Source organism: Colossoma macropomum, unplaced genomic scaffold, assembly GCF_904425465.1.
Source record: "Colossoma macropomum unplaced genomic scaffold, Colossoma_macropomum, whole genome shotgun sequence".
NCBI classification, from domain to species: domain Eukaryota; kingdom Metazoa; phylum Chordata; class Actinopteri; order Characiformes; family Serrasalmidae; genus Colossoma; species Colossoma macropomum.
Window position 1 is genome coordinate 3,941,407 of NW_023494807.1, and position 15,657 is coordinate 3,957,063.

Consider the following 15,657-nt stretch of genomic DNA (forward strand, 5'->3'; position numbering starts at 1 on the left):
GGAGAGTTCCCTGTTTACGCCCAACTCATCGGAAAAGCAGTTCAAACCCAGGACTTTCGGATCTTTTATGCTGGAAAAAAGGGTTGAACTGAATGTAACTGATTCAGATTTTCCTTCGAATCAAGTAAATTCAGCGCGTCACTTTTTTTCTTCCAGGAAACAAGCAACCTACGGCAGTCAGGGAGATTCATTCATACTGCAAACCATGCAAGCTGCTTCTATGAGTTTTGTTTGCCTTAAAGAACGTTTGGCCTTTATTTATGTTCTTCTTCAGTTCGGGGGGGGGGGGTGTGTTTCTTTCTCGTCCTTTTTTGGTATCCCATGCTAATCATGGTGGGGTTGCTGTGAAAGGTGGGCGTGTGATGCTAATCTTTCTGTTTGCGGCAGTTAGCATTTCATTTGACTTACTGTGCTTCTACTATGGGCAGGAGGAGGAGAAAAAAGAGGTGATGGGAAACTCTGGCTTTTCCGTTTTGCAGTCTAACAATCAGTGACGGTCCCGTAGACGTCACGGACAGTCATGGACGGCGCTGTTACGAGTTGCGGAACTGAACTGCGGACTTAATTCAGAAAAAAAGAAAAAAAAAAACTAAAAAAAAATGGTGCAGAAAGTGTGATGGTACTTGTTTTTTTTACTTTCATACGTGTATGCAGACAAGATTCAAAGGTTATACATATATGGTTGTCCCTCACCATTAGAATTAGATGATTAGATGAACTAGAATGGCATAGGAGGGTAAAAAAAAACATACATACTGGAATCTAGGGCTGATTAGCGGTTAACACCAGAGCACGGATTTAGTACAAGCACAGTAGTTTTGATGAACTTCGGCTAGATGCGTTCAGTTAGGTTTGACCTAATATGATGTACAGATGTTCTTGGTATTTCAGTTGCGACGGAAGCTCACCATAGTGAATTGCAAATGGCTATTTAACTGTAAATAACTGTATGTAAATGTACATGTTTAAAAAGAACATTCCCTTTTGAGTCCTGACTGTAAAGGGTGTCTGTTGACTAGAAGGCAAATGCCACGAGAATGGCAGTTACATATGGCGTAATACAGAATAAAACTAGTGTGGTGTATGTGATGTATTCAATGAGAAAAAAAAAAAAAAAGCAAAACGATAAAAAAACTGTTCATTATTGGTCTATTGAGTAAGTTGCATTGTGTGATGAAAGTCTTAAGTGCTTAAAATGCATTGAATCTGTTATCTGATTTTATTGTAAATTGAAGAGTAAAACAAAAGAACATTACATTTTTGTATATATTGGATTTTTGTAAATTTTTATTTGATTCTAATGCAACACAAAGTACCAAATTCATTTAATAAAGTACACTGTGGTCATTTTCTCAGACTCCTTTGCTAACTTCTTTCCCAGGCCAGCAAACTGATTAACCAGTTAAACTGATCCAGTATGAAAAATATTGGATATTAAACTCAACATGTAGACAAACAATGAACATGAGGTCATCTGCTTAATGTACGGACGATTCAAAGTGAGGCTTTAAGAATTGTGTGTAGCTGATATTATGCTAAGCTACTGCTACATCACCACCCTGAAAAACCAGCGCTGGTTTAGTTGGCCACCCCGCATAGTCGTGCTGGTTGACCAGCATACCAGCATCCAAAACACACCATATGCTAGTTATGCTGGTGAACAGGCCATGCTGGTCTGAGCTGTTTTTTTCTAGCAAAAAGATGGTTCTTCAAGGGTTCTTTAGTAAAGGGAATGGTTTGATTTAGAACCATGTGTCCTATATAGAACCATTTCATGCTTAAATGGTTCTTCAGATTGGTGGAGAATGTGATGTATTTGTTGAAAATGGTTCTATATGGCACCAAAAAGGGTTCTTTTGTTCTATTGTTAAAATGTCAAGGTTGTAACAATAGAAAATCCCTTGTGGAGTATAAATTTGACAGCATTGCGCTTCTAATTACTGTCGTCTATTTTAGCTAATTGGTAACTGCACAGTCTAAACATCTCAACTATTAGGGGTTGGTTTCCTAGCCACGCTGCCTCTGCCGAAACAGCAACAACAACACTGATGGCTGAGTAGAACTTGTACAGCTTCACTGCTAGAAAAAAAAACAGCATAGACAAGCAATGGTCACCAGCAAAACCAGCATATGCTGTGTTTGGCATGCTGGTATGCTGGTCAACCAGAATGAACATGCTGGTTGACCAGCTAACCCAGCACCGGACCAGCACAAGCCCAGCTTTGACCAGCATGGAATTGCATGGAATAACCTAAAATTGTTGGCAATTGAGAGAGCAAGCGCTCGGCGGGCGGGTAGATGGTTATGATAAACCTCTACAGTGGTGCTATGGCAATGTGGCCTGTCCCCCAGTTTATTGTTGGTAAGCTGTTATAACACCTCCAGCCAACATGGCTAATTTATCTTTTTTGGTTATAGTTATTTTTACGTCTATCACGTCCACATGAATCATCAGGAGACGTAGCTGACGTGATGGTACCCTGATAGCTGCGGAGGAATTCTTCCACAAAGAATGTGTTCCTTATTCAGCTTGGAACTCCCACATTGTTGTGTGTTTGATGTTCTCCAACAATTTTGGACACATTCTTCAATTTCAACTTGTGACAGAAACAAAGTGACACCTTTCCATGGTAAATTAAAGTGATTTGAACGCCAGTGTTTCCGAGGTTAGTAACACATAAGGCACTAGCGGAATTCGTTTTACCTGGCATTTACATTTACTTCCATTACTGGCTTCCATTTCTAGTGAAAAGGGCAACGCAATGCGGTGGTCAGACTCAGCTGCATGAAATCATTTGCTCAACTTTTTCATCGCAACCATCAGGCACTGTGTGGACTAAACAGAGCTCTCCACTGAAATGAACAGGACGTGGAATGGCCAAGATTGCAAGTGGACACATACCGTCAATCCCTGTCAGAGAAACCAAGAGAAAGCTACGTTAGCACAGGCATGTTCTGTGTCTGGGGTTGTAGCACTTTCATTAGCATATTTTAGCATACTGAATGGTGATAGGTTAAAGCTTATCCGTTACGTGCAAAACAAAGTTGCTGTGTAGCGCCCCACATCGCCTTTTCACAAAAGTACTGAGAATGTCTGTGTTTTCAATGGAAAAAGGGTGAACTTCACACTATGGTAACACATTTGACTTATATAATCATAATAAGGTACCATTTAAGAAACAAGTTCCCGAGTGCAGAGGGTCTTTAAGGAAATTTCGGAATATTACTTTTCAAAAAAGCTCTTTAATGCCAGTGCACGCATCACTGCTGCAGGCCCCAGCATTAAAAATGGAGTTTGTGCCACACACTTACAATTAGGGCTTGTGAAACACTATAATACGCCTGCAGGAGTTCAGTATTCCACTACTTTAAAGCTTTTTTATTCCCTAATTGGTGGTTGTTGCTTAAAAAAAGCAGAATGTAACACTCTGTACGACAAAGTAAGAAACAATTAACCCAAACGTTATCAAAAAATAATTTTTTTAATTTTCAGTGTCATGTTTTTTTCTGATTTACAATTAATGCACAGAGGTTTTTCATCAATACCAGACAGATCCACATAGAATCACACCGATGCTTGCACTGCTGATATGCACAAAGAAATAACTAATCCAGAAATGCTGAAGCTAACAGTGAATGGCAGTAAAAGGGAAGCAGTTAGCATAAGCGTAACTGGCACCTACGAGCTTTCATCCACTGTTAGCAACATTAGCATTACTGAATGATGCATTCCTTTAATGGATGGAAGGTTCAAGAAAGACAAAATCGATGACAGTAAGTCCAAATGGGTTCAATTTGTGCCAAATATTTCAACAATGAGAATATACACTTATTTTGAACAATAAAATCTTTTTTTTTTTAACTATAAAATCACATTTTACAACCATTGATTTTAAACATTGACATCTTTGATTCTTAGAATTCTTTGCTGGTCAAAATACCAAGTGAGCAGATTCCAGGAATGTATAGAAATGCTGAATCTGTAAAGACAGATGTGATTCGACCCCTGCAGAAATGACCTCATTAATGTAACATTAATGTAACAGTTAATGTACTGCATCGTTATGCTGCCCAATCGAAGAGCAGGTTTTTAGAGCTTAGCGAACTGGAACCTTTTTAAACAGCGGCCCGACACTGACCGCACTCTAGAAGCTCTAGAAGAAAACACTAACCAAGGCCTAGCTGGAACCTTGATGTGCGCAGCACCAATCAACAACTGCTGAATCTCACTTTAACAGTCATTAGTTACATATACTTACTGGCTCCCATTAAATCACAGTATGCTTGTAAGATGAAAGCGATAGTTCAGGCCAAATATATCATTTACAGGTGCTCAATTGCACCAACAATGCTTCTACCTCTATAGAAAAGCATTGCCAACAGAACAGGACACTCTGGATCAGCCACGCATGAGCCTAAGGTGACCATGCCCAATGCAAAGCAATGGCTAGAGGCTCAGCATCAGGCATGCAGAGCAGTGAAGCGATGGAGCTCCAGTCAATGCCTATGTGGGAGTAGAGATTTTGATCCAGCATTATTCATCCAGTAGCAGTACCTGACCTCCCTAATGCTCTTGCAGCTGAATGCAATCAACTCCTCACAGCAATGTTCTAATTTCTTGTGTAAAGCTTTCCCAGTAGAGTAGAGGCCCATCATTGCAGCTACAAAAAGTCCCTGCAACAGGACAAACTCCTTATAAATATCTTTGATTTCAGAAAAAAATGTTAGCAGGAGTCGATAAGCATTTGAACATATAGTGTAGTTGATCCGGCAAGATAAGTCTGCTTCGTTAGTTACAGACCTCTGATGTGGTCGGTCATGCCCATATTAGAAACTCTGGGTCTAAGCTGGTTTTCTTTACGAAAGAAATGAATGTTGTATTTGAAAACCTTCACAGTTGAGTCTGGGGTCAACTAAAATGCCTCAAAGCTGATGGATTTTTCCCCCACAAGTGTTACTGGAACTGGAAAATAATGCTTCATATATGCTACAGGTAAGCTAAAACTCCTGTGCACTTAAATGACACATAAATGACTACTATAAAACTTAAACACATATTTATCAACACAAGCTTAAAAACTGCAGAAGTCAAACAAAGGCTGCTCATTTTTGTGGGGTACTTTGGTGAGGTTGCCAATCTTACGATGTCAATTTAGCGCACAGCAGTGTTAGCTTCCATATGCAGTCGTCATATTTAGGCTTCTAAACAACCTGGTAATTCAGAGAATCCAGACACATTCAGAGGAAAAATGTCCGTTTGGCAAAATATATCAGATTTTGGGCATTTTAGTTTAGCACAGGACTCGACAGCGGCGATTTTCCATAATTCCATTCTTTTCTGTCATGGAGAAGAACTGCTAAGACTTGGAGTTCCTAATATGGACATGGCACTGATAACAGAATGACGAGAAGACTTCAGAGGTTCATCAGGCTAATGTAGCTAAATAACATAAGCTTATAGCCACCAGTTAGCATTGTGCAAAGTGGAATTCTTAAAGTATTAGGAGTTATTAGGTAATGTTATCTATGTAAACTGTCAAAATTCAGGCTGCTGTTTTTGCTGTGTGATGTACTCCTGTCCATTTTATAGATAACAGCCCTTCATACAGTTTACAGCAAAAATTACATGCAGTTTGCACACTGCTAATTGCTTGTTAGCTACATTAGCCTCATAGCTCCAGTGCAAAAATAAAGGAGCAAACATGCCTCAGTCATTCTCCTACATTTGGGATAAGGGGATAATTAAGTAAGTAACTATCGCTTCAAGAAGAACAAGAATCTGACGTCAACCACTTCGACCTGCAATTATTGCGCATTTTATAAAAGATGTTCTTTTTCTGTCTCCCACGTTGAACAGTTCGCCAGCTCTAAAATAGCATTTCCTGTTTTTCGGACATAAAGTAACCAAAAGGCCTCTTGAAACCCAGTTGTTTTGGCAGTGGTCCTTCAAACAGATCAAAGTGTGCAAATAAGTCACGGATTAAGAAAAAAACAAAAAAACAAAAAACAAACACAAAACAAATCACACAGGAGGCGAAACCACACATTCTTACACTTCACATGCACACAAGACTAGAAACCAGACACAATACAGACACACCATCATTAGATATGTCATTTTTTGTGACATTTGCTGATAATTACGTGCCCATGCCACACAGATGTCAATATCTCAGTATCAGTAACATCAAAATATCATACACCGATGATACATTAGTTCAATAATACTTCCAGTTCTCTGTTAAATTATGCTGGGAATAAAAGTTGAAAATAAAGTTTGTGTAGTTTTTAGCCTGAGAGAAAGCGCTGTGCTGTTCCTCTGGGCCTGGCGGGGAACCGCTGGAGAAGAACCCGAAAAGTGCACGCTATTCCGCTTTGGGCCTGGTGTGGAAACGTTCCAGCAGAGCCCGCAGGATGTTGCCAGGAATCTTTTGGTGTCTGTCGATAAGTGCTTGAACTGCTGCTTGTACCTGAATGAAAGATCGGATTAGATAAGAGCTTCAATGAAGGTCTGCACTGCAGTCGCCTGAATATTTCATGAAGTCTCGTCAGGCAGTGGTCAGCACGATCGTTTACAACAGGCACAACTACATCCTCATCTGGTGGGCAAAATACTTGATCATTAACTGATATCAACTTTAATATATCTAGCATTAGCAATGCAGTTTGAAGGTTTGTATGGGTCTGCTAGAAGTACAAAGGTGCCCAAAATAATGGAAACACCACACAATGCTTATACTCATTACCTCTAACCCTTACCATATAGGTGCACTTTGTAGGTAAACAGTTATTGACTGTAGTCTATCTGTTGCCACGGAAATTATTAGCCCCCTGCTTTCTCATCCTTCAGTGGAAAGGACCACTCCAGGACCTCTGACATGGACCATGGACCTCTGCCCATACTCAATCATTTTTTCATTACCATTTTCCAACCTCTTTTTGTCTCTTAAAACTAAACAAGTTGTTTTTTTTTACTGTGCCTTTAAGGGTGATATATGTAAATGAGCTCTGTGCTCTGTTCTAATTGGCTGCCCTGTACTGTGTCTCATTCAAGAAGCAGTCTGGACCAAAACATTCTTTATAACTTCAGTGTGAATGGGCGGAGCTAATCTGCTGTAGGCTGAACAGGTGGATATACATTTGATTGTAACAAGCCTGACAATCGTAACAGTAGAAGAACCCATTTCGGTGCTATGTAGAACCCTTTTTAAAAAGAACCATCTACAGCACATTCTCCATCCATCTGAAGAACCCTTAAATCATGCAAAGGGTTCTTTAAATGTTCATGGATCTGTATAGAACCATTTTCTTTGCTAAAATACTCTTGAAGGACCATCATTTCGAAGTGTGTAGGAGCCTGAATAAGGTGACCCGCAGTGGACAAAAACCTTCATTTTTGAATCTGTTTGGGAAATGACAGAGATGTGTATCTAGACAGGGCTAAAATGATCAGACCACCACTGAGTTTGGTGAAAAACAGTACCTGATTTGGCCTGTAATTTCCGCAGCGGAGGAGGGAGAAAAACACCAACAGAAAAAAAGTTCGCATAGAAATCAAATCACACAGTGGCACCCACCTGTAACAGAGGAAATTACCCCAGGACCCCATGTAAATTTAATCCTGTCCGAATTGAGCTTTACAGACCCAACAAAATCATTCACTGGTGCCAAAAGGAGAAAGGAAAGGAAATAGCTGCTTATAGACTCATACCTTTTCTGCTAACTCAGCTGCAGTCAGTTTAGGGTCGTACGGAATGGGGTCGCCTAAGTAAGTGCGGAACTTGACAGGAAATCCTCCGTACACAGGCGCTATGGGCAGCCGGAACCTTTCATACACCCATCTGAAAAATCCTGGCGGAGGGAAGCGAACAGATTATTTGCCAGAGAGTGAAATTACACAATTAATCAATAATGCTGCTCTTGCTAAACTCATAACAGTGGATTTCTTTATAGATCTACTTATAAAACTCCTTGAGTGCAGGACTTACTTAACGTTCCCAGAGAGCGAAATCCCTCCCGGACGTTTTGAGTAAACATGGGAATAATTGGCTGTGGAGAAAAAGAAAGACATGGTCCTGCACTAGAATGATCCAACATGCAGTAAACACAGCATTTGCTTTAGTGTGCCTGTGTTCACTCATAGTTGTCCCAGCAGTTGGTTAATGTAAGTCGCTTTGGGCAGAAAGCCCCAAACAACCTTCCTTAAACTCACAAGCTTATTTTGATGTGCTTTGTTTCAGTCTGGCGCTCGTACAGGGCAGGCCAAATTCTCTGAAATTGGCTGGATCAGCCCTTGTTTTGGATTTCGCAAGGACACAGTTCAGTACAGCTAGAAAGCAGATAGAGATGCCGAAACAAAACAACAGTACAGAGTGAAGTTTGCATGTTCTGCACATGACTGAAGAGTTGCCCAGACATGTTTGTTAGTTTTGCACTGGAGGTGCAAGACTAATACACTACTAGTACACTACTTTACAAAGGTCAGAGACCACCTATTATTTATTTAATTTCCAGTAAAGGGTCAAAAACGGTCTATATAGAAACATCTAGAGCACATTCTCCATCAGTCTGAAGAACTCTTTCAGCATGCAGAGAACCCTTAAATCACGCAAAGGGTTCTTTGCGTGTGCATGGTTCTATATAGAACCATTTTCTTTACTAAAGAACCCTTGAAGATCTTTTTAAGTGTATACAAGTTCCCATTTTTCAGGAGGTTTTGAGGAACAGATAATTCACTTCCACAATGAAGAAAAACGTCAAATGAAAATGATTAAAAATAAAGTTTCCAAAAATTGATAAATGATATGGGGAAACTGGAATTCTTAATAATCATGCAAGACCTGGTAGACCCCAAAACTGCCCCCATCAGATAAACAGCACTTAAAGCTTTCGTCTTTGAGAGAGAGGAGAAAATCAAGCTGCTTCAGATCTGAAAACATCCACAGGTGTTTCTGTCCATCCTTCCACTGTGAGAAGACGACTCAGCGCTGTGGGTCTGAAAGGATGTGTAGCTGTCAATAAGAACCTCACTGAGAAAAGGAGACGGACACATCAAACAAAGAAGCTGAACGATGGACTGACCGCCCCAGAGTCCAGACCTCAACACCACTGAATGTGTTTGGGATTACTTGGATTGTGAGAGAATTGTGCAGAAAATGCTACACCAACTTCTCAGACTGAACTTTGGAGGTGTGTCTGCAGGTTCTTTGAGAAACTGAAAGTGAGTTTCCTAAAAAGAATGGAAGCTGGAATAAAGGTAAAGAGTAAAAAAGGAGTATCTCGTACTTAACGATTCTGACTGAAAATGAAATAAATGAAAGGTGGTCTCTGACTTTTGCACAGTACAGTAGCTAACAAATAATGGAAGCTCATACCCCACCCATTAGCATCATGGAAAAAAAGAAAAAACAACAAAGAAAAGTATGTCTGTTTACCTAAAAACAGTGATAGCAGCTATATTGATGCAGTATGTCATACAACAGTGTCTCTCAAGCTAGCACAGTGCTGACTGGTTGAGTAGGAGCTTCCATTAGTTGTTAGCGACTTGTTATTAGCCTTGTAGCCCTGATGTAAACCTAAAATTCTGGACACCAAACTCTTTTGCATTTATTTATTATTGCTTTAACTACTAATAATTGTGAACACATCATTCAACAGGACTATGACAACATACCACTTTGGAATCTATGGCCACTTGTGCAAAACCCTTGCGTTTCCCCCAGACCAAGGGGTACGTCTCGTCACTGAAAAGGGCCTCCCGCACCCCTCCTGGAGCGATGCCCAGCAGGTGCCCGCTGCGCAGGGCCTTCACACACTCCTCCTGTGGCCCATGGATTACACTGAAAACCTCCAAAAGCGGCTTAATCCCTGCCAAAATACAAGGAAAGGGGAGGTGGGTCAGTCAATATTTGCAAGAGGTCACACTAACTGGTCACTGCTAGATTGTCAGCCAGCGCAGCATTTGTAAACGTTATGTAACTATTAGATTTTCAACATGATCTGCTACATCTGTAGTATAAGGTCAGTGACCACAGACAATAAGTTCGACAAGTTTCCCTGCACTTACTTAGGAACAGAAGACCCGTAGACTGGAATAATACTTATAATAGAAGTCAATGGGCAGGTGCTGAAATATTTTTCCACTGGCTTCTATCATAAATGTTTTGTGTCCAAAAAATCCTTTTCCACTGTAATCAATCATGAACTACAGATAATGCTGAAAAACACTGTTTGCTTTAAAGGTCTATATGCATGTATACTACTCTACAGCACTGCTACTCCAAGCTGAAATAGCAACAAGACTTGGAATTGAGCCATAATGAATTATTAAGGGTATTATTAAGGGAGCTTATGACTGTTTCAACACTCCAGACAGAGCCTGACTGTTTACCTGGGACCTTGAACAAGAAGTGGTCAGCAACCGAGTGACACGTGCGGCCTTTCTGAATGATGACGCTCGCAAGGAAGTAGTAGTAGTCGATAGGGATCGCTCCATGATAGTAGACAATGAGGGCCGGGCCTTCATCTGGAATTTTATCTAAGCCATGGATTTCGTAACCTGTTCCAAAAACATCAGCTCTCTATTATTTTTCAAATCTGGAACTGAGAAACGACTTCTCTCAAAACAAGAACAAAAAAAGTCACTACAAGTCATCATAGAACAACAAATATTACGCGACATCCTCGGCAGTTACATTTTCCATTACTTTCCTTCACTTCACTGACTGGGAGCAGTCGGAAGGCTACGTGACAGCTACATAAGCCTTTCATGACAACTGACATAAACATACCTAAACATTGATAAAGGCTTAATCCAACAAGCGTCAGTTCTACACAGAACACACTTAGCAATGTTTCAGAATTTAACATATTGGAATAAAAAGTTACTCAAAATGTGTAAACGTTATGGCACATTTTATGTTTTTTCCGCTCAATATGATAAACTAAGCTATAAAATAAATAGAAATTGTGCTCCAAGATTTGAAGGTAAAATGCCACATTTAAGTTAAGGATGTGTTAACTTTTTATGTGTCAACTGAGTGAAGTCAAGTTAAAGTTTACTTATATAGCACTTTTTACGACAGGCGTTGTCAGAAAGCAGCTTTACAGAAATATTCGGGTCCAAGCACCCAAGGCAGTGGTGACAGTGGCAAGGAAAAACTCCCTAAGAGCAAGAGGAAGAAACTTTGAGAGGAACCAAGACCCAAAAGGGGAACCCATCCACCTCTGGCGGACACCGGATAGCAAACAATAACAGAAGAGCAAAATGAGCAGAGAACAAGGTTTGACCATTAGTAGTATAAGATCCGGAAAAAAGGAAAAGCAGGAGAAGCAACGTCTGTGATGAAATAGTTTGAGTCTGTGTATGTACAATATACGTATAAATCATGCCTTACTCACTTTTAAACATAAAAATGTGAATGGATTTAAAAAAGGGAGATCTTGCCCATTGAAACCGTGAAAAATATCTAAAATAAAATGTCAGCAGTGGACTCAAAAATCTGTCTCAGGCAAAGAAAACTACTAAACAGAGGAAGATCGAGGTGCTTTTACAACATTTGTGTGGCTTTCTGTAAGGGTCCGAGTTTAAGTTATAAATGATCATAAATGATTCTGACCTGACCATTTTCCAACTTCTCTTTGGGCTGTTTTTGTTACTGTGCCTTTAAGACGCTATGTGTAAATGAAACTCTACTCTTACTGGCTGCCCTGTATTAAGCCTTATTCAAAAAGCAGCCCAGGCTGAAACACATCTTGTAACTTTAACACTGGAGCACGTTTACAAAATACTCATAGCCATTCCAAAACCACCAGTGAACCTACACCTGTCTTCTGAGTGTTTACATATAATGTTGATGATGATAATATAGTGGTAAATCTGAAGAAATAAATTTTCTTCGAGAACTATTTTGCCTTATAACGCCCTGCATGCACCTCTCTGCCATGAAAGGGTTTTATTAATCGTGTTTTAGGCCAAAATCTTCTCTCAAAATGAACAGAAATCAACGTTGTATATAAAAACGGTCTCATATAATAGCTTTCTATGAGGGAGCACTTAGGGGCATTCAACTCTTCAGACATCTGGTTCTAATCTCCACCACCAGAGCATTTCATATCAGACCAATCTGAAGGACTTAATCTTAATGACTGAATTCAGAGCTGGGCAATATGAAAATATTTATCGTTATCGCGATAAATTACATCACGATATGTCACAATATCCTTTTCTGTGCATATTGTGGATATCGCCAGTGTTTAAAAATCACTTCCCAAATGTATATTTGAATAAAATGAGAGCATAATTAGTCCTGTTTAATTGGATTTAGTGCAGCACAGTGTGTGAAATATTGACTACAAGTAACCGGATTGATAGCTGTTGACAGATAAAGGCACCCATTGTCTGATCTAACTTATCAGATGTCATAAAAAATAAATATTGTGACACATTGTGTATCATAAATACCTGAAATATCATGATATTACATTTTGCAATATCACCCACCTCTAATTGAATTACACAGAAATTTTGAAAAACTGGTGGAATTCCCCTTCCAGCATCTTAAGCTTTTTTTCACATTCTTTTTTCTACCTAATGCGTTTCCTTCTGTATTTTTAGGTTGTTTTCTATAGGCTTAAATTTAACTGTAGAACAATAACCAAGTAATACATCATGTCCCACATTTTTTGGGTACTTCTATTCAGCATTAAGCAGATAATATATCGTAAACATTTTTCTAAAAGGAGTAAGCCACTCCTCCCCCTCACTCTTAGCCACGCATTACCCACCATGCCAAATGGCTCCATGGCCGTCCCACAGAGTGGCCAGTGTTTTCCTCGCCCCATCCCAGAGGTTGTTAGAGTAGGCTTCCCTCAGCTGGTTCTTGCGCTTGTAGACATGGAGAAACAGGATGGACAAGTAGATCAAGATGACTATGAGGAAAGGCAGGATGAAGACGATGGCCAGCGGGGTGAAGACCCAGAGCAGATACTCTAGGAAGCTGAGGTAGTCTTCCAGATTTCCCAGCCCGGCCCAGTCCTCCCAGGCCAGGAGGAGGCAGGTGAGGACGCCCACAGACCCATTCCCTGACCAGCAAGACTCGCTCTCATTAGACATGCTGCTTCAGTAGGTCCCTCTCCCAGTGGAAGCCAGGTTGAACAACGGCCCCTCCTGCCTACGGGCAGACCTGGAGAAAACAAAAACATCAAGTTAGAAGAAGGAAAAGACCACAATGACCTTTTACCTTGAACTGACCTTCAAAGGATCAATAACTGGGCCTATAAAGTCTTAGAAAAGTTGTGTTAGTTTAGTAAGAAAAAGAACTGGCAAATGTATTTAAGGTGAAGGTGAATCGCTAACTTTTCTAAGAAGATTGTAATTTGATTCAAACTGATTCAACGGCAATTAACAGATATTTTCGAATACTGTGAAAATTAAAAAAGAGCCAAAAATCATGTAAATCATCATTCTTTTATGCCTTTTTATTGCTTTGCCTTTATTCATCCATGTAATTCATATTTACTCATTCCTATCTATAGGTATTTAAAAAATGTCTTCCAAAGAAAACCTTGCACTTAATTATAGGCTGTAGAAGTGTCACATGGAAAGATTATATTGTGGACAAGCTTGTCCAGAAGAAGAGTGCCAATGCCCAGTTTGGCAATATCTCAGTTTCCAAATAAACAACCGCAGAGAACCACTGGATTTTAACAGTGTTACAGGCCGTCTGTGCAGGATATTGTTATCTTTATAAAATATGAATATGAGAAGCAAGTCCATTTGGTAATTATAGTAATTATATAACCATAAAGGAAAAAGCTACGGAGTAAGGCTCTGTAATGCTCACATGTGGTACTTTGTAAATGAATTTGCTTCACAGTGATTGTTTATTGCGATGATTCTGCAGATGATAGTACAATTAAACACTAAGAAAACAATTTAAAAACTAAAACCAAACTGCTTGACAACAGAAACACTGCTATTTTATAGGCATTATGGCCTTTTTATAGAACTATATTATGGCTTTTTTAGAGCATTACCATGGCTAACGCTTATTTTCAAACATACTGCTAAAAACCATAGCTGAAACCTAAAGGGGAATTCCACAGATGTTTTAAAATTTCTCTGGGCCTATATGTCCGTAATGTAAACAAAGTCATGCAGAGTTGTTTGGCGTGAAATGCTCCATTCTAGAGAAACTCGCTGAGTCAGAACTGTTCACAGTGGTGGTGATAGGAACCAGACGTCTGAACAGTTTAAAGCCTCTGACAGCTCCTCCACAGAAAGTTATTATATGAAATGGTTATGAGCGTGCTGACCGATGCCCAAGACATTACACTGTTCTATGATAGTTCTGAGATAAACTTTTGGGCTCCAGTGTACTTTTTGAAGTCCATTAATGGTGGAGAGACACATGTAAGGTGTTATAAGGCAAAGCAGTCCCCAAAGAAAACTTTTTTTTCAGATGTATCACTTTTTCCCCATCATCAACATTACATATAATCACTCGGAAGACAAGTAGGTGCACTGGTGGTTTTGGATAGTAAATAAAATGGCTATATTTGTGTTGTAGATATTGTGACCCCTGGTTCCTATGACCACCACTGTAAAGAAATCGGAGTCTGTAAGTTTCCCTACAATAAATAATTTGACATGAAACCACTCCGAATGACTTTGTTTACATCTGTATGATTTAATTATGCACACATTTTGAAATACCAGTGGAATTTCCCTTTAAATCCTGGTATATCTTTATAGACGATACACTAATCAGCCATAACATTCTGACCACCTCCTAGTATCTAACTTCATTGTCCATTTTATCAGCTCCACTTACTATATAGGTGCACTTTGTAGTTCTACAATTACAGACTGTATTCCATCTGTTTCTGCATACTTTGTTAGCCCCCTTTTGCCTTATTCTTGAATAAACTGGATATTTAGTTCTATCACATATCGAAACTCGATATTTGATACTATCAGATATATAAGCTCGATATTCGGTTCTATCAGATATCAGAAGGCAAATGCTAATTTGTGCAGAGCTGGTTTGGAGCCGGCTGAGTCTGGCTCTCAGTGAAGCAGCACTGCTCTAACTCACAGTCACGAAACAGACGGACAGTCCTTCACCTCCAGTGCTTTTACACGACCTCGCAAAAAAACAAAAGGCTGAAAACTGTTTTCCTATTCTCCAGCCTCTGTCTCGAATTGTCCCGTTCCACCTTAAATGCTGCAACAGTTACGTTCTGACACCTCAAGCGCCGGAACGCAACTGCCGCACCACTTAAGGTGGAACGGGAAAATTCGAACAAGAAGCTGAGTTCAGCTTTAACAAAAACACAACACGTAAAACAGAAGCCAGGAGATCATCCGCTTACTCTTCACACACTCGCTCGGACTCTTATTTCTCCTTCATAGCTGAACTTACATGGTGCTGCATCAATAAAAGTCACACAACCTCTTCGTTCTCCTTCCTGCTTTGCCCGGCTTTCTTCACGGATGACCCAACGTACCGTAGGTAAGCAGGAGAAATTCATAATAAAAGCCCTCCAGTCAGGAATTTTTCACTTTGAGGGAATCGTTTGTTTTTTAAAAATGCTAATTGTGCGAATAATTTGGCATGATGCAAATATTATCAGTCACCCAGCACACGGCCTGTT

General features: G+C 39.8%; 1 protein-coding gene across 3 annotated transcripts; it reads right to left on the minus strand.

The window, feature by feature from the left end:
* Window positions 1-3,463: 3,463 nt before the first annotated feature.
* tmem68 (transmembrane protein 68) lies at window positions 3,464-15,521 on the minus strand. Of its 3 annotated transcripts, none has more exons than XM_036556150.1 (7): window positions 15,426-15,521; window positions 12,787-13,184; window positions 10,391-10,558; window positions 9,674-9,867; window positions 7,989-8,049; window positions 7,712-7,851; window positions 3,464-6,470 (listed from the first exon to the last, which is right to left on the minus strand). In XM_036556150.1, exons 2-7 carry the CDS (start codon window positions 13,112-13,114, stop codon window positions 6,366-6,368), a joined length of 996 nt encoding a protein of 331 aa, XP_036412043.1. In that variant the 5' UTR covers window positions 13,115-13,184; window positions 15,426-15,521; the 3' UTR covers window positions 3,464-6,365. The 3 variants fall into 3 exon arrangements, with proteins under 3 accessions (XP_036412043.1, XP_036412044.1, XP_036412045.1); XM_036556151.1 differs by having other exon boundaries at window positions 15,376-15,482; XM_036556152.1 differs by lacking the exon at window positions 10,391-10,558.
* Window positions 15,522-15,657: the final 136 nt, after the last annotated feature.